Source organism: Cottoperca gobio, chromosome 4, assembly GCF_900634415.1.
Source record: "Cottoperca gobio chromosome 4, fCotGob3.1, whole genome shotgun sequence".
Lineage (NCBI taxonomy): Eukaryota > Metazoa > Chordata > Actinopteri > Perciformes > Bovichtidae > Cottoperca > Cottoperca gobio.
The window spans coordinates 25,291,348-25,310,607 of NC_041358.1; the positions used below are offsets into that span (position 1 = coordinate 25,291,348).

Genomic DNA, 19,260 nt, shown 5'->3' on the forward strand with positions numbered 1-19,260 from the left:
TACATTAGCGCAGGTGTCGGTGTTGACACAGGTGGGACTCATTCATCAAGCCCTTCCTTGTAGTCTGTGCCGTTTTATTGCTGGTGTTGTATGAAACCATGAAAGGATGCTAAAGATATTTTTTTTGGAATCCTTCTCCGCCTACAAGTTGTGCGTGTGTCACCTTACAGCTCTGAGACCGGGGAGGCCGAGCTGCGATTGGAGGTGCCGGATTCGATCACCACATGGGTGACGGAAGCCGTCGGCCTGTCGGAGGAAAAGGGACTCGGCTTAGCGAAGAGAGCGGAGCTGCGCACCTTCAAGCCCTTCTTTGTTGACTTCACGTTGCCCTACAGCTTGATCAGAGGGGAGCAGACCAAAGTGCCCCTCACTGTCTACAACTACCTGCCAACATGTTCAGAGGTGAGCTGGGGAACGAGATGGAGAGCAAACATGTTGTGCAGCGCATGTGCGATAAGGCTCACCAGCATTCACACTGTACAGAGTATTATTATCTCATCTCAGACATATTTCTGAAGATGACGAGGGTACCGCTTCTTTACAGGGATAGAGCTCAAAGGGCCACACTCGTGCTTTAGCCCTTTATCGGCAAATTGTGTGCATTACTGTGAGCCTTCTTTCAAAAGACGGTTTGTAAATAAGGTTTGCATGTCTTGAAATAAGGCCTCAGAAGGGTCTTAAACATCTTATTTTGCCACCATAGACGGTAATGTTAGTTTGTTTTTGTCTCTTTTAGCAGGATGTTGTGGTTCATTACACTCCTTTAAACTAAAAGTGACATTTTTTTATCTGTTTTTGTCTTTACACCATCAGACCTGTCACACTTGTGTCATAACTTGAAATAACTTAAACAAATTGATTATTTTTTTAATTGGTCCCGAAGGATTTAAGACCACAGAACCCCTTCAAATAATTTTGGCAAAGTCATTTTGATATTTATATCTTTTTTTATTCTGTTTGAAAACGCATAAAAAACGTTATGATAAATCTTGCGGCTCCCCTTGACCCACAATGCATTTCCTTCCAGATATACGAGTCCAGTTCACATTAACTTAATTAATTATATAATTAATTTAGCGCCTTGAGATTGCTTTTAGCTTTGAAAGACGCTTTACAAATACAATTTATTATTATTATAATAATAATAATTATAATAATAATAATAATTATTATTATTATTATTATTATTATTATTATTATTATTATATCATTAGGAGTGTTTACATACTGATTCTATACTGCTGGGGAACTTTATAACAAAAATAACTATAAATATAATAAATAATTCTCGGCCATATTGACCCTACTGGTCTTCCATCATACTTTCACACTTTTGATTCTGCGTGGTATAAGTACACACAAGAACGTCTACACTCTTCCTGAGAGGAAAGTGAGAGTTAGCGTCAACAAAGAGGGAAATTCACGAATCAAAGTTGTCATAAAAAGGTGTTTTGTGACATTAATGAGTTGTCTCAAGCAAGTTGTAATGACATGAGAAGATAACAGAGGCTGTCAGGTAAGTGGGAAAGACTAGTCAGTTGTACATACAGCCCAAATATAAGAAAGTTGTCACTATAGCACACACTCAGGGTTTGAAGTGGAGTCTGTGGATCACAGAGGAGACTTCTTCCAGGTGCTTCACAGACGATGAGCTAAAACAAGCAAGTTTTCTTCAACGTCTGGCGGCGTTTAGCAGCGCCGGTGTGATATCGAAACAATGTGAAGGAACGAGACAAGGCTTGTTATGGAATCACTGTAGGTAGATGGTGTCCAAAGCAACTGTAATGTGACATTGTGAGAGTAGCCTAGAAGAGCGTATGTTTTCGCGCTGCCTCTCAGCTCTGTCTTGGTCTTAAATGGGTCCATCCTGCGCGCCGCACACATGACATCATGATGTTTGCAGATGAGCCTGTTAAACGGCCTGTGCGTGTGCTGCTCTGATGTCATGTTAGGTGAATATACAAACCAGAGGAGCCCTCCCTTTGATGTCCATCCCAGCAACATGTGATTCCTATATTTTCTGCTCAGTTATTTATGACTTGTAGCGTGTGGATAAAGAACAGTTAAAAGATCCCTCTGCATTACAGAGCCTCTGTGAAAATTGGACGATGAGTGCAACTTAATCCTTCAGGGAGCTTGAGGAGCATGAGTCAGTCAGCATGGAAAATTCACAATGTGATTTAAAAATTCTCCCCTCGCTTTCGGAGCTTTGAGGAGAACACGCTATATGAGGGAGGGGCGTGCCGGCAGAAATTATGTCATTGTAGCCTGTCAGAGGAGATCAATTGCCTCTGATTTGTGTCTTCCTCCCCTCTCATCTCGTCTCATCTCATCTCGTCTCCTCTCACAGGTTCATGTTAAAGTCTCAGTTCCGAAAGGCATAAAGTTTGTCGGCCACCCTGGAAAGCACCACCTTACCAGGAAGAAGTGTGTTGCTCCCGGAGAGGCTACACCTACATCCATTGTGTTGTCTTTCACTGAGCTGGGGTCTGCAAACATCACAGGTAGTCATTTTATTTGTATAGCATATTTCACAAATTCACCTCAAGGGGCTTTACAATCTGTACAGCACACGACACCCGACCTCTACCCTTTAAATAGGGAAAAATCCCCCCGAAAAAAACCCTTTAATGGGGGGGAAAATGGAAGAAAGCATCTAATTAATAACAAAAATGAATGAGGATTCTGGATTTCTCTATCAACCTTTGTATTCCATCATTTTAAATATGTTTGTAGGGTTTTAACTTGATCTTCCTCCATGCACATTATGTTATGTCAGTTGCAAGGCAAAGGTCAAAGGGCAAATATCATCACCATTTGCAACACTTGAGAAATGAATTTCCTCTACGCATGCACTTTCATTGTTGGTCAGTATAATAGATAAACTAAATAGATTCATTCCTATAAAAATAGCAAAAAAAAGCGACTTTATATCTACTTAAAGACGTTACGTTACGTTACTGCAAAACATTTCGGATCGACTGTTCTAATGTTTTACAATCCCTGTCGCCTGATCAGAACGGAGGCAGGCTCGGCCGTTGTTTTGAAGTTATGCTTCAGAACTTCGCTGCTAATGTAAACAATACAGATTAGATTGTGCTGTATCATGCACATAGCTTTATTTGAATTCTTAAGTGGCATAGCACATAAAAGAAAATCTCAGCCTTTCACCAGGACGTCGGTGCCCTCAGTGTGATGCCTTACTTACAAAAAGGCAAGTCTTTGACTTAAGAGAGCTCTGCTGGCCAAAGGGGCTGAGCCGTGTGTGATCTGGTCACCCACCCACAGTTACAAACAGTCGCCTCCACAACGCATGTGAGAACAAAGCAGGCCAGCAGTGGGGGAGCAACCAGAGCTGTGCTGTGACACTCAGTGGCATGTTGATGAGTTTGCAGGTCACTGACGGTCAATGGGCCCCCCATGGCCCCACTCCTAGTCCCCATGGCCCCTTGTGTTTCCCTCTCAGTACACACACACAAAGAGACGCCACTGGCACGGGGCCACTTTTCCAATGTGCTCCCCAGCAAGAGAACTGGGAGTCCTCTTACAGACATGTTTGTCCCGTGTAACGTATGTTGATGTCTGCAAATGACATTAGAGATTTGGCCTCATCCAGATAATGGTGTTTTCCAAATCCTTCGATAATTAGCCAACATTATGATATATATATATCATTTATTAGATGCTCCCATAAATAGTGTGTTTTAAGTACTTCATATAGGATGTTCCTCTAGATTGGCAAAGGCCAAAACAATGTCGCCCACTCGTCACAAGTACTCTGAGAAATACTTTGTAATGATAATTATAAACTATCTGAAGTGTCACAACAGTAACTCTAGACAGACACATTTAAAGGGCTTCCCCCGACGTGGGGCAACACTCTGTCAAAAGGCTGACATGGTGTCGTGACATCTTTGAAATAAGAAAACCTCATTCTGCTTCCCCCGACAGCCCGCGCTATTGCCTACAGTGAACCAAGCTGCTGCTCAGATGGATTTCCGACGGGCAAAACGAGCAACGACGTGGATGATAAAAGGACCCCGATCGGCCTGGATTATGTCCGCAGGGCCGTCCGGGTGGAGGTAAGAGAGTGTACCTTGATATGGAAGACTTGCTTTATATATTTTATATATTCAACATTACGTTTAGAAGTCTGTTGAGATAATATGTCGACATGCCACTTTTCTCTGTCCTTGCAGCCAGAAGGCCTTCCCAGGGAATACACCTACAGTGTCTTCTTCTGTCCCAATGGTCAGTGCGGATACATTTTACTCATATTATATCATTTTTCGGACGGGAGATCATATATTTCCCTCTGTATCACTTCCCTAATTACATTTCTTTAAATAAAATATGCATAATGTCAATACTTTCACTAAACCTAAGTCTTTAATATTTACATTCTCAGAGAGGATCCACATTTCCACCCCCAACAAGTATGAGTATCAGTATGTGAAAAAGCCGGCCAAGATGAACCAGTTCCAAGTGGCAGTGAAGACCCACAACGATGCCCATTTTGCCCTCTCTGCCAGCCCCCATGACAGTGCAGAGATGCTGGAGATCGTACTTGGGGGCAGGCAAAACACACGCTCTTGGATCTCCTTGGGCAAGATGGGCGAGCCCCTGATCAGCGTCGCCACTCCAGGCATCCTCTCCTGGGACGAGTTCCGCAGCTTCTGGATCAGCTGGAAGGGAGGCGTGGTACAGGTGAGGAGGCAAAGGAGCTGCAGAAGGTTCAAGGGTTAACCCTAACCCTAAGGGTTAACCCTAACCCAGCTGCAGAAGGAAGTTCAACAGTACAAGTACTGAGTATTTTCTCACTTTATTAAGAACTTTAGTGCAAAATTAAGTTTGAAATCATAGAGAAAAAAATGAATAAAATGTCCAGTTATACACTGATGCACACACACACACACACACACACACACACACACACACACACACACACACACACACACACACACACTACACTACACTGGGGTGTCCCCCCATAAGCAGAATTCTTGGGCGTAAAAACAAAACCGCAAATCTTCAAATTACTTTTTCTGAGAAATTTGAGTTAGTATGAGCTTGTTATACGATTTCATCACGATACCTTTCCGTTGAAAGATGATAAAGTATCATAACGAATTATCTCCCCTCCCTAGTCCGGGGTTGGATCAACACATGTTTTGGTTTAGTGCGATACATTGGCAGCAACATATCGACTGCGGAGCAACAAGTGCGACAGATTTGCGTTCGGATCATAAGCGGATGCTCCGACACAAAGAGAAGAGAGTGAAAAAGACTCGGCAGGCCATGGGGTCTGTGTGTTAGGAGGGACTGGCGCCACTTTTTCTGGCATGCCTTCCTGTAAGGTCACGCTTAACGGGCTGATGTCACTGAGGACACTCAGTGATCCATGGCCTGGTGCTCGCATGGCACTCTGTGGCTGGCACACCGCTCCAGCACCAGCATTAGCCTCGCACCACTCACCAAAGGCTGCAGTTAAAAGCCCGCTTGTTAAAGCCCAATAGGATTTATTTTATTTTTCTTGGGGACGATGGCATTTTGGAGTTGAATGATCTGTGGGGCTTTGGACTTTGCAAGGACTTTTAATGTAATTACACAAGGAAACTGTAGTAGCAGAGAGGAAGTGTGAGTCTACATGGGTCTCTGTGTGTGTGTGTGTGTGTGTGTGTGGGAGGTGAGTCACCAACACTTGGCAGAAGGACATTATCACTGCTCCATATTTCTCTCTCAAGGTGGGCCATGGTTTGCATCCATCCAATGAATCAGTGATCCTCCAGTGGGCAGGCCAGTTCCACGGACAGGTTTGACTCTTTTATAGCCTTTAAATACTACTCGCAGTCATTTATCTTTATTGTTTTAAATCCTTCGTTTGTCCATCCAGGTGCGTCACATTGGCTTCTCGACAGGCTGGGGATCAGTTGGGGAGTTTAAGATCTGGAGGAAAGAAGACTCTGATGAGAACCACAATGAAGCCTTCACTCTGGGGGTCCCGCACAACATGGTGCCTGGATCTGAGAGGGCCACAGCATTTATGATTGGTGAACTTTCTTTTATGTGTAAATGTATCATTCATTGTGTTCTAGGAAACACAGCCGTAAAGCCTGTTAGCATATGTGTGTGTGTTAGCCTGTGTGTTATATGTGTGTGTGTGTGTGCACCCGGATCAGGGGATGTGATGGGGCCGACTCTTAATAACCTGGACAAGCTGCTGCGGCTGCCCTTTGGATGTGGGGAACAGAACATGATCCACTTTGCCCCCAACGTCTTTGTTCTCAAGTACCTGCAGAAGACCAGGCAGCTCAGCTCGGACGTTGAGAACGAAGCCACTGACTACCTGCTGCAAGGTGAGAAACGCAAAAGCTTTTCATAACACGTTGCAAACTTTAAATGCTAAAGGTATCCCAGTGGGTTAAAGATGAGCTCCTCACTAAGCTTTAAAAAGACTCTCTGATGCTCTCATTACCTCGCTTCAGTTTTGTACACTTTGATCGGTCTTTTCCTTCCTGATGTACTCACTGTAATGTGGTTTGGATGAGATGTGTGAAGCTGGGATGAGTACAAAGAGCTCTTACATCATACAAACTGTAATCTTGCACTACTGTTACAGGATTACTTTCAATAATCTCCACCTTTCTGCACCAGATGGTGAGATAAGTGATGATACGCTCACCCAAAGATGCAAAACCCTGCTGACCTTCCTCCAATTAGTCCAAGCAGAGGAAAGAAATGTGTCAACTAAGTTCTCAGAGTATAAAGTGCTATGAAATGTTGTTGTTTTTCTTTTCTTGCGCTGCATAAAAAAACACCAAATTAATGACCAAAGAGCGTTTCAAGGTCAGGAACATCCCAGACGTGGAAGTGTTCTTTGCACCACCTGTAAAATATAACAAGTCTCACCACGTCTCATTTCCTGCCTGCACTTCAGAGATCACATGATGAAAGAAGAACTCCTACTTCACACTCTTCCAGAACATTAAATGCAATTTACTTTCAAATATGTTAACTCTTATTACATCTTCTTTGATGAGTTAACCTCTGGTACGTTACATACAGTTTCCTCTTGAATGCTTGTTGCAGTGGTAAGACACAAAGCATCTGCAGTGATGGATGTTTGTACAACCTGAACTATTCTCACTGCAGAGTCCCACCACCTCTCCCATTCTTTCTTCTTCTCCAGGCTACCAGAGACAACTGACCTACAAACGGCAGGATGGATCCTACAGTGCCTTCGGAGAAAGGGATTCCTCTGGCAGTATGTGGTGAGTTGTAGGTGTAGCTGTTGAAGTTTACACAATTCCTACCAGCCTAACTTAGCTGTAGCCACATTCTTCAGCTTTAACTGGGACGTAGGTTTGCTCGCCAAAGTAATGAAGTTTTTATCAGCGTCCCGGTACGCGGTGCTCAAATTAATCTATTCCTGTTGATGTGTTTAAATCACTGTTTACTTCAGGTTTACACTCCCCGGGGGCAGGCAGAACCATCTCAGGATATTTATAAAAACTGAAATCAATGTTCTCAATGGGGAGCTCCACTGCTCGCTTGTTGAAGCCCACGCATAATGTGCATACCTCCGGTTGATTTATGAGCCGAGGTGGGTATTATGATATTTAATAGAGCTAACGCTGTGAAACAGCAGGTTACATAAACGACAGAGAATCATAAACAAACTGCATAATTGGATCCCCGAGGTAGGCAAAGCTGTCAAGATTAAATTTGCAGTTCATATCCGTGACACTGAGTGGACCCATGCTGCTTCGGCCCCGCGGACAAGCTCTTAATGCCACGATTGGAGACACTGTTACAAGTTGTCTGGAGCCACTTCCCCAAATGGCTCTCTACCTTTTTTTTTTTTGTTTTTGACATGGCCGAGCAAGCGGAGCATTAATGACTCACTACCTGTGTGTAATTGGTAAGTTTAAGCTGCTGTGGAAACCTTGAACTCGTCCCGTGACGACTGCGAGAGGATATGAGGATGTAACAAGCGGTTTTCCTTGGCGCCCAGAGCAACAAGTGTGGGTTGTGTGGGCACAACTGAGATGGTGAACCTTCAGTAAACCTGCATCGGACACTTTATGAATCCATCAACAACATGTTTGCATCCAAAACAAGCCCGGCTTTTGTTTTCAGTTCCAGAGTTCACAAGTAGAGCAGGGCATTTACTGCCTGCTTAAAAGCACCTCTTAATGCAGTGTTAATGTATTCCAGCCTGTAAAAAAATGTATCTGAGTGGAAATTGACAGGATCTAAAACATAATGACAAGGGCTGGCAGTAATGTTCTGGTGTGCAGAGCTGGCCTTCTCCGGTGCCAAGGCTGTTAACACTGCACAGAGTGGGCTGAGAGTTCACTGACTTAATGTGATTCAGAGGCCGGGCGACGCTGACGAGCGACGATAAGGCCGCGATGTTTTTAACCCCCCCGGCTCCTCCTTTCATGTTGAGCTGAATGAAAACTTCCTGCTGTTTTGCAAATACAGAAATACAGACTAATATTGTGGTTGGGTGTGGGTTTGTGCAACACTAATGCCTTACTTGTGAAGACTTTTCATTTATTCCCTCAGCTGTGGCCCTTTGAACTAAACATAACCTCAATTTCAACTTTAACCTCGAGGTATAAAATCCACACAACACCCCCCCCCTTGTATACGTCAGCACTGCTGCCACGTTCCCTTTAAACCTTCATCTTCAACACCCTCACAAACTTAGTTAAACATTCATTTTATGCTCTTCCATTCGAGCTGACGGAGGAAGTTGCAGCTAAACTAAACGTAATGCTTTTAACACATTTCTCCAAAGTGTGCTCCCTCCTTCTATAATTATTTTTTCAGAGTGCGGCAGTTCAGGTCTGAGTCCGTGGCTCCACATGTCGAGGCTGGCGTGGTATTTGTGTCAGCGGTGTTGTGAGGCTGAATATCAGAGATGGAAAGAAGTGATATCCCGTCTGGATTCACCCGATATCTATTTCCAGTCCTGCGCCAAACTGGCGAGCCAATGTTTGTTTCTGTTGCTGTAGCTCAGATATAGAGCCAGACGTGTGCATTGTTAGAATAAAGCCCTCTTTAGTCTTTATGTATTATATTAAGTCATGCAGGCTTGTCACAAAGCTGTCATCCACAGACAAAATCTTTCCTCAAATCAAAGCGCTTTAACTCACGCAGACGACTTATTTGCGTCTATTTGAGTCTTTCCATTGACTCTGCATGTAAGCTTTGCCTTTTGGTTTAACACACCTTAACCCAAACCACTTTTAACGTAATCCAGTTCCATCTAAAAAAATTAAGTGATAGACCTCTGGATGCTTTCCAGAGCAACACACCAGCAACGTCTCAGTAGTTGAAGCCAAAACCACTTATACAGGAGTAGGGGAGCAATTTCTCCAAGTCAAGCTCATAACATTCCCCTTTAAGCTTGTCAACCTCGGCTTTATCATGGAGCACACCCACGTATTGTCTTCTGCTGACCTTCAGCTCTACCCTTTGAAGTATGGAGCTGGATAAGGGCAGCTCAGAGAGGGAATTTGGAAGTTAGAAAACAGGAGGAAGAATAAGGAAGAGGGGAGAGGGTGGACGTGAGTAGTGCTTCCTTCCTTCCCCAAACTAAATCATATTTACACTCTCACTGGAGAGTACTGACCTTTCCCCCTGGGGCCCGACATTTAAAACCAGTCACACAATATTACTTGACATTATAACAATTCCAACAGGCTTGCTGCTTCATCCCGAGCTGTGTCTCCGGGGAGGATTAACATCCAGGTTCCAGCCCGGGAAGATTTAGTGTTTCGCTTTCTGAGAGCAAAGTAATGTTTTCCCCTACTCATCTCCCCTGGTGCTCCTTCTTGGATTGTGCTCTCACTTATGAGCTGTGAGCACTACTAGAAACTGGAGCACAACCTGTTTGTTTATTTCCTCATCTCCATCTCGTGTTTCTGTCTTTTCATGGTGAGCTTGCTTCATCCTATAAGTCTGCTGTGGTCAGGGGCTGTTGGCCGAAGACTGCAGCTTTCGACCACGACCGGGAGGTCTGTTGTTTATGGACAAGTGTGTTTATTAGCTCAGCCGCGTCCCCCCCCCCCCCCCCCCCGGGGGCTGACCTTGGCCTTTCTCCGTGGTTCCACTGGTCCTTCTCCACCCTGGCCCACAAAAGAAACCCACGGCTCATAAACTTCCAGTTGCACCTCCAGGCCGGCCAGATTCACAACCTTCGTCCCTGGGATCCGTGTTTGTATAAGTTGTGGAATGCTTTTGGGGAATCTCCAACATACATGCAGAAGGATTCTTGATTGGCCTGTGTGAGATTTCACATTCACAAGAGTACAGCTGCCGCATCCTGTAGCAGGGATCAAACCCCGCCGCACCCTTCTGCTCCCCTCCTCACTCGCTTTAGTTTTTTTTTCCATTTCCTCAGATCCGTCTATACATACCAGTCCTTTTTCCTTCTAAACATCCCTCCATCTACAGTCCTCTCTATCCCCCCCTGTTGACAGATTGAAAGTGTGTGACTAGTTGGGAAACTTCTCACTCTGCTAATTGCAGTCAGACCCTTGATAGTTTTTTTTTGGGATTTGTCAGCACATGTTTGAAAGGATCGTACGTATCTCCTCTTATCTGCTTCCCCTCGCCCGTCTTGATCTGTCTCACCCCTCCACCTCTTCTTCCACTAGGTTGACGGCGTTCGTGCTGAAGTCCTTTGCTCAGTCTCGTGGTTTCATCTTCATTGACCCCGAGGAGCTCCAAGCAGCCAAGTCCTGGCTCATCAAGCATCAGCGAGATGACGGCTCCTTCCCCGCCATGGGACGCATCCTCAACAAAGACCTGCAGGTAGGCTGGTGTCTTTTTCATCATGATTTAATGGAAGTAATCATTGGATAACATGTTCTTCAGAGTGTTGTAAGTTTAACATTATGGACGTCAAAAAATAATGTGTTCTTTTGTCCACAGGGAGGGATCCATGGGAAGATCTCACTGACAGCGTACGTGGTGGCAGCTCTCTTGGAGACGGGGATAAACACTGAGGTTAGCAGTCCAACAACATGTCACTGCAGTCTGAGACACTCCATCACGGTCAAATCAAATGTATTTATATAGCCCAATATCACAAATTACACATTTGTCATCATCAGTCTAAGCCTATAGCAGCATAACTAGGGGCTGATCCAAGGCAAGCCTGAGCCAGCCCTAACTATAAGCTTTATCAAAAAGGAAAGTCTTTAGCCTACTCTAAAATGTGGATGATGTGGATGACAGTCACTGTTAAACAGTAAAATGTTCCACTTTGCCTCGTCTGTTCACCTTCAGCAGAGGCAGTGTTGTACACATGTGTTCATGATGCCAGTGGGGGTAAACGTCTTTTAATCTCCTGTCCCACTTGAAGCTCGCTGTGAATCTAAAAGCTGGTCGTGTGTGGACATATCGCTGCATTCCTGATCGTTGTGAAGATGGATGTGCTGGCAGCCAGCCCTTTTCATATCTGTTATGCCCCGGTGCCGCTAAACTAATATCTAATCACGTTTTGGACTGCGTCAGAAGATTTAGGCCGACATGCAGAGACAGTTAAATACAGTGGAAGACACCTGGGTTACAATCCTCCCCGTCTCCCCGTTTCCTGCTTTTTCCCTTGTTGCCATACGTCTCTCTCTGTTTTTGGTTTTACCTTTCTCTTACTAATCCACCATCCTCAACAATTAAACACCATCAGCATGTGTGCTGATCACTAAAAGACATGGAGGAGGAAAAAGAAGAGTTACAACATAATCTTTGTGAAATCCTCCTCTGCATGTACTGCGCACTTTGTACTTTGTACTTTGTCCACATAGTTGACTCTTTATTTAGCATTTCCTCTCCCTGGCTCCCATCCATCCATCTGTCCCCCCCCCTTTTCCTCTGCTATCTATCCCAAAGGGCTTCTTCTGAGAGTCTGTCCTTTTACAACTGATAAAAACGGGAAAGGTATCCTTCACATCAAAGCAGAACCTTCAACCCCCCATCCAATTTCACTTAATTAAAAGATGACTGCTGCAATTACAGTGAGTGGCTCTGGAGGCCTATCATCTCGGGGATGAGAGGGAAGGTCACATCTGCATGAGCTGAAAGTCAACTCTCAACTTTTTAATGGCCAAAATGAATGTTTATTCAATAACTGCAGCGGAGTAGAGGAGGCGGTTTGGAGCGGGCAGCCTCTAAACAGGTGAAAGAGATAATGATGGGGATAATGTGTGTGTGTGTGTGTGTGTGTGTTTTTTTTACGCCGGGACATTAGGTTGCTGCAGGAGAGATTACAAAATACAATAAAAGAAGTCATCTTTCTTCAGTGCATAGTTTCAACACAAAAAACCCAAAACATTTGGACATCTCCAGCTTTAAACAGCACGTTAGCACCAGCTGGAGAGGAGATCATTTAAACAGAACCTCCACACATTTGTGTTAATTTGTGATTTTCTTTATCATGTGCTGTCTGGTGCAGGAGGAAAAGGTGTCAGTGGCCAAAGCCAAGGACTTCCTGGAGAGCAACACCTACTCTGCAGATGACCCGTACACCACGGCCCTGTCTGCGTACGCCTTGGCTCTGCTGCGCAGCCCTTACGCCCCGCTCGCCCTGCGCCGCCTCAACCACATGGCCATCACACAAGGTACAGCCACACTCATCCCCGTGAGAGACACTGGAGGCTCATTCATTCAGAGCGGAGCAACCTGCACAGCAGATGTTCTGTAACAACAAGACTAATGCACCATTAGAACATGTTTCGCAACAGCACAAAGCAGGCACAAGATATAGGACAGAAGTGACTGTCCTCCCTATCCCTCCCTTATCTCACTGTCGGTTTCCTTCGGCCATTTCCTTCTCTTCCTCTTGACTCAAACTTTCTGCAGGTTTTGGCAGACATGACAGCGTTTAGTGGAACACAGAAATGTTCTTTCTTGATCACAGTAATTGTATTCCCCAAGTACAATGAAGGCACAGGGCTTGGTCGCATAGTTGCTGAAAGATTCAGACAATTAGGATATTGATACAATGAGTCATAAGACACAGGATGCCCTCCCTGCTCTCTCTCTGTCTTTATCTCTGTGTTTGTCTTTGTAGACGGACTCACGCACTGGAGTCTGACTGGCAGCACTATGACAGATGAGGACACTTTCATGGGCTTCAGCGATGGCCTCTCTCAGTCAGGTATATATATATATATATATATATATATATAGGAGGAGACATTGCTTTTGATATTAGCTGTACCTGCTTCCTGTCATCTTCTTGGCCAACCTCACAGATCTGATCCTGCAGAATCTAATTCTCGTTTGTCCCCAGTGGTGTCAGCAGAGGTGGAGATGACAGCCTACGGTCTTCTGATCTACACCCTCCTCGGGGACGTAGCATCTGCCCTGCCTGTGGTGAAATGGCTCTCCCAGCAGAGGAACGCCTTGGGTGGCTTCTCCTCCACACAGGTAGCCCAGTTTCTCTGGCTGCTCTTGTCTTCAGGTTCAGCCACTTGTGCTGTTTTGATGCCGACTGATGTCCCTGAAAATAAGCTATCGATAAAGATAAAATATAATTAAGTAGGTTTTTCTTCGACCCCCGTGCAGGATACGTGTGTCGCTCTGCAGGCTCTGTCGGAGTACGCCATCCTGTCCTACGTAGGAGGGGTCAACCTCACGATCTCACTGGCCTCCACAAACCTCGACTTCCAGGAGACCTTTGAACTCAACAGGGACAACCAGAAGCTCCTTCAAAGTGCCAAGGTAACTGCATTCACACAAACAATGAACAGCATGAAGGATTTCTTTATGGAAAGCATGCTCCTCAGGGGGTTTTGTGTGCAGATGAGGCACGAGAATCAATTTGCTTTGCTGCTGCCTTCAGTTTGACGGCGCTTTATCACCATCTTTAACTCCACTAATGATTTCCAGCACTTCAGAGAAGCTCCAGCGCTTTAAAGCAGAGGAGAAACCTTCCACCTCTTTATTACAGTGATTGATGAGCAACTATGTACCAGAGCCACATTCTGGCCTTTAACATTAATCTCTGTTTCTATGTCCGGCTGTTCAGTAGCCAGGACCCTTTCACTCTGCCAAACCAAACCCGGCTTAACTGGACTGGATTTCCCAGAAGCACCTTGTTGCTCTGTTGATTTTATAACCCTGTTTTATTGGCCTGCGTGCCCACACATTACAAACTTGACAGTGTGGGCACGCACCGCCTTGGCCAGGGAACTGTGGCGTCAGGTCAGCACTGTGTGTGTGGGTGTGTGTGTCTGTATGTGTCTGTGTGTGTGTGTGTGTGTGTGTGTGTCTGTGTGTGTGGGTGTGTGTGTCTGTGTGTGTGTGTGTGTGTGTGTCTGTGTGTGTGTGTCTGTGTGTGTGTGTGTGTGTGTGTGTGTGTGTGTGTGTGTGTGTGTGTGTGTAAAAGGGATCCATCAGACAGCCAGAGTGGTTCAGGTGAGAGTGCAGTATGTTCTCTCTGCCGGGCATGTTTCTCTGCTGTGATTAGTGGTGTCAGCTTAATTGGGGGCAATTAAGGCCTGCTGGTTAGTAGCCAGGGAAGCACTAGTCGCAGTGCAGCAGCCTACAGCATTCATTCACTTGATAAATGACTCATTCACCTCTCCCTGCCCCCTCTGACTCTTTGTTTCTCCTCTTTCTTCTGTCGCTCTTTTTTTTTTTTCAGATCCCCAGTATCCCCACAGGCCTTTTTGTCAGCGCTAAAGGAGAGGGCTGCTGTCTCATGCAGGTATTGTAGCACTCTCTCACACACACACACACACACACACACACACACACACACACACACACACACACACACAACACAAGCTCACACACACATTTTGCAGTCTTGGACATTGTCCAAAAGGGAACTGTAATGCTCTGCTTACTTCATCGGCTCACAACAAGAGTCTTGATGGTAAATGAGAGTTGCTGTTGTCCCATAATGTCCCAAATTCCTCCCTTTTTGTTTTTAATTGGAGTAATCTGGGAGAGTTTAGCCAGTTGTTCAGGAATGTGTTGATCATTCCTGTTGATTCCTGAAGTCTCCCGGACAGGATGCTGTTTAGTTCTTACCTTAGCACAGACAAACAAAAAGCTCTTTCATAAACAGAATCTTTCAGAGTCATTCTTCCTGAGGTGCCTCATGTACTAAGGCTGAGTCCTTACCACATCAGTTCGAATCCAAGCTGTGGACATTTGCTGCATCTCTCCCCCCCTCCCCCTTTCCTCTCTATTTTCGGCTATGCTATCCAATAAAGGCAGAGTCACTGTCCCATGTTTGAACGCCTGTCTGCTTTAAAACCAAAGAAGGCATGAATGAAAAAGCACGAGCGATCAAAGATGTTTACAATTTGGTAAATCTGTATGTGAGATATGACTCGATTGCCAGCGACAGCAGCGGATGTTGTGTTCTGCTGTGCAGCGGCTGAAACGTCTTCTCACACACACAAACACACATTTTCTTTCTTCACACCTCTCTCCCTCTCTACTTTCCTTCCATCCACACCTCTCGCTGCGTCAACACACCCCTCTGACAGCCCCTCAGGCCAGCAGCACCTGGGCTCTAATGAAATACAAGAGCGGGGCAATCAAAGAGACCTGCCCGTGTGTGTGCGTGTGTGTGTGTGTGTGTGTGTGTGTGTGTGTGTGTGTGTGTGTGTGTGTGTTTGTAGACAGACTGTATGTGATGAGTATGAGGATTATTATTTAGTAGCTTTGCAAAGGTTTCAAATCAGACGGGATGATTTATTCCGCATGTGTACAGTTCTGGGAGTAATAATCTTCTTTGAAATTAAAAAGAGCGTCAAAGCAGCGAGTTGTCCTCGGGCTGAAGTATATTATAGTCTCCTGAAAGCATGTCTTGTGTCCAGTGAATATGATTTGTGGTTTATGCTTTCAAGTGCTGCCTAACTCTTTTTTTTCCTGACTTTATAGTCTTTTCAAGGCCAGAGGTCTTAAATATTTAAACTCTTAGTCATTAGTTTCCAATTGATGATGCCAAAACGTATTCATTTTGTTTCTTCATATGAAAATATTGTTTGTCTTTTTTCAAATAGCTGCCTCTACACATACCAGATATTTGGCAAACAGCTGATCGGACACAGTATGTCTCCAAATCTGACCTTTGCTTGTCATATCTTCATATGAAAGAGTAAAGCTGTCAAAATAAAATAAAGTGGAGCTTTGGGTGCACTAGCTCAAGATCTAATGTCCTAATCCCAGAGGGAAATATTAACTCATTTAAAGACTAAATCTACAGCCATGCTAGCAGCTATATGTAGGGCACCTCTGACTCCATGTCTGCACCCAATTTCATGGCAGTCCATACAACAGTTTGTTGAGATATTTAACTACAAGCCAAAAACGTCAATCTGCTGCTGGCCATCTTTAATGTTTTCCCTTCACATCAGCCAGGCTGCTCTATCTGAGCATTTAAAGGCTCAATGTCCTTCTTTAATCCTGCATCCCACTGCTCTGTCTGTAGATCGATGTGTCTTACAACCTACCCGACCCAGTATCCAAGCCGGCCTTCCAGCTCAAGGTGGACCTGAAAGAGCCTTTTCAGGAGCGACACATGCAGCCTCCCTCCTCCTCCTCCTCCTCCTCCTCCTCCTCCTCCTCGTCCTCCCGTCATCCGTCCTCGCGCTCCCGGAGCCGCGCCGACAACCGTTCTGAGCTCAACCGGAAGCGGCGGGCGGCCATCGATGACGACGACCCGGCAGCCCACCAGGACAAAATGGACTTCCAAATCTCCTTAGAAGTCTGTGCCAGGTAGAGCACACACACTACATACAAGTAAAGACGCTAGCCTCACACATATACACAGCTCTGCTTCTAACAACCCCCCCCCCCATGTTCATCCTGACCCCGACTCTCTGCGTAGGTGGCTCCATTCAGGATCCTCCAACATGGCCGTCATAGAAGTTCCAATGATTTCCGGTTTCCGAGCAGATGTTGAAAGTCTAGAGAGGGTACGTAATCACAGTAATACACGTGCGCACACTTTGCTGAAGGTTTAGAGATTGCACATCATTCTGAATCTACACAGACCAAACGCAAACCTGCTGAAACATGAAGCCAACGTGCCAAAAACTGCAGTTCCCTGAACGGCCACTTGAGGCTGGCGAGTCAATCCCCATAGAACCCCATGTTAAATCTTCACAGCAGTTTACCGTTTGGTAAAAAATAACGTTTTTAGCTAATTTCCCCGTTCCCGACGACTGTACGGGGGTGAATTTATATAACTCGTCCGTATAAATTATACCAAAGCTTAAAGTTATACATAAGTAAGGGCGTTGCTGCTTTGAGTGACAGGTGGGTAACGTCCCAGCCCGCCTCATCTCCACCGATGCTCCACCTCTAACACACATTCACCACGCTACGGGTGACATCACAGAGACTATATCCATGTTTCATTCAGTCTCTGACACAGACCCATACACACACATTACTACACAGGCAGGACACGTAGTCAGGTAAGTGCCCAAACTGAAAGGCAGGTGGAAAGAGAGACAGATCCGGCACATCTGGAGGCCATTTGACGAAAAAGCAGTATGTCCTGGAATTCATCAGACTCCTCCTGTTTCCTTTGCAAACCTCAGGCTCACGTGTACACATTACCATCCACACAGGATGCATCCCTTAACGCACTCACGTAAACAAACGCACACAGACTATTTGCAGTGGAGGGTGTAAATATTTGAGGGAGCATGGAGGAGTCAAGCGATTACCTGACATGATCTCCATTATTGTAAGAAGTTGGATAGAAGAGCCTCGAAATGCTGCGTGTTACACACATGTGTTTGCATGTGTGTTGCAGGCAAGGGAAAGATCATTAAGGTGAGGGTCCTTTTTATGGTGTTTCTTTTTAGGTATGATAAGAGAAAGACCAGCCGGCTCAGACCAGAGTTACAATGTCTCAGGGTCAGAGGCCATCGGGCCTCTCTGGGCCTTGTGAGGTACAGACTTCAGAGAAACCTTGGATAGTTTACAAAAGACAGAGGGAAGAGACAGATAAACTGTAACAGACAGAAAAAAGGAGTAACAGACCCAGGGATGGATGGGTGCTTTGAGCAATGGCTCCACTGATGGAGAGCGAGAGAAAGCGATGATTAATTTAAGGGCTGGATCCAGGTCAGCCCCCCAGCCACCCATCAGAAGCCTGTCCCTCATTACTAGACAGTTATAGGGCCTCAGTCTGCAGGCTTCCACTTCTAAAAGAGCCACCTCTCTGGCTACCTGGGGAGATGTTAAACACGCACACACACACAAACACCACTCCTGTGAGTGTGTCAGTTGAGGCTGACCTGAGCTGTAATGGCTAACAAGCTCAGTTTACACTCCTGCTGGCCTCTTGGAGTTTTACTGCTGCCTGCCCGACTGCCACTTACATTCCTCAATTTATGGTGGCAAGCTTGGCTTCTACAGTCATGTCTAGTTGCTTTTGTGGAAGCTGTAGCCATGAATGATTAGACCGGTGACTGACTGGGAGCTACCACAGCCATGGCCTCTTATCACCCAATATAATGAGCTTCGTTTAACGACCCAGAACACACTGTGGATATAACATTTGAGCTATGGGAGTTCATGACAATGTTTAGTTGCTAGATAGACAAACAATGTTTTTGTAAACACGGAGACCAGTTGTGTAGTGTGTGTGTGTGTGTGTGTGTGTGTAAGGGAGAGAGTGTGTGTGTGTGAGTGTGTCTTGGTGGCGCCAGCTCAGGCTGAGCACCTCATAAACCCCTGCTGTCCAAAGGCTGCCACCTTTGACAGAATGAAAAATCCTCCCGTGGGGGGAATTTATTCTGCAGGCTCTCTGTGCACACACTCAAATTTGCAGTAAACATCTTCCCCATTACTCATTCATACATTCATATTTACTAGATATGGTCATGCATGACTGACCCAATTATACATTTCTGCACAAGGTTCACAAAATACCAGAAACTCTCTGTAAGTATAACAAAACAGAAAAGTGACAGGCGATCCCAGAGGAACTAACACAGGCCTGGCCGAGTCCATTCAGTCATGTCATGGTAGAGTGCATATGGTCCAGCTCACGCACAGACCCACACACACACACATTACAGTAGTCCTGTATCCCCAGCTATCCTAGGATAGCATATTATACCATCTTATACATAAAGGTAGTCTATACTGTACGCTTGTTGGAAAGAGGTTGTAAGCAACATGGTGGAAAGCATGAAATTAAGATAATTAAAGAAACTTGGTTAGCATGAGACGGAGCTGTCCAGCCCGCCCGGGTGCTGATTG

At 45.3% G+C, this 19,260-nt stretch overlaps 1 protein-coding gene across 1 annotated transcript in view; it reads left to right on the forward strand.

The window, feature by feature from the left end:
* cpamd8 (C3 and PZP like alpha-2-macroglobulin domain containing 8) overlaps nucleotides 1-19,260 on the forward strand; it is a 38,854-nt gene that overhangs the window by 11,870 nt on the left and 7,724 nt on the right. Inside the window, exons 20-37 of the mRNA XM_029430314.1 lie at nucleotides 171-402; nucleotides 2,351-2,504; nucleotides 3,952-4,082; nucleotides 4,200-4,251; nucleotides 4,409-4,707; nucleotides 5,745-5,813; nucleotides 5,894-6,050; nucleotides 6,180-6,356; nucleotides 7,190-7,271; nucleotides 10,671-10,827; nucleotides 10,948-11,022; nucleotides 12,470-12,635; nucleotides 13,088-13,174; nucleotides 13,310-13,446; nucleotides 13,585-13,740; nucleotides 14,666-14,728; nucleotides 16,469-16,755; nucleotides 16,868-16,955. Coding sequence (XP_029286174.1) covers nucleotides 171-402; nucleotides 2,351-2,504; nucleotides 3,952-4,082; nucleotides 4,200-4,251; nucleotides 4,409-4,707; nucleotides 5,745-5,813; nucleotides 5,894-6,050; nucleotides 6,180-6,356; nucleotides 7,190-7,271; nucleotides 10,671-10,827; nucleotides 10,948-11,022; nucleotides 12,470-12,635; nucleotides 13,088-13,174; nucleotides 13,310-13,446; nucleotides 13,585-13,740; nucleotides 14,666-14,728; nucleotides 16,469-16,755; nucleotides 16,868-16,955 — 2,569 coding nt within the window. The remainder of the gene's footprint in view (nucleotides 1-170; nucleotides 403-2,350; nucleotides 2,505-3,951; nucleotides 4,083-4,199; nucleotides 4,252-4,408; nucleotides 4,708-5,744; nucleotides 5,814-5,893; nucleotides 6,051-6,179; nucleotides 6,357-7,189; nucleotides 7,272-10,670; nucleotides 10,828-10,947; nucleotides 11,023-12,469; nucleotides 12,636-13,087; nucleotides 13,175-13,309; nucleotides 13,447-13,584; nucleotides 13,741-14,665; nucleotides 14,729-16,468; nucleotides 16,756-16,867; nucleotides 16,956-19,260) is intronic.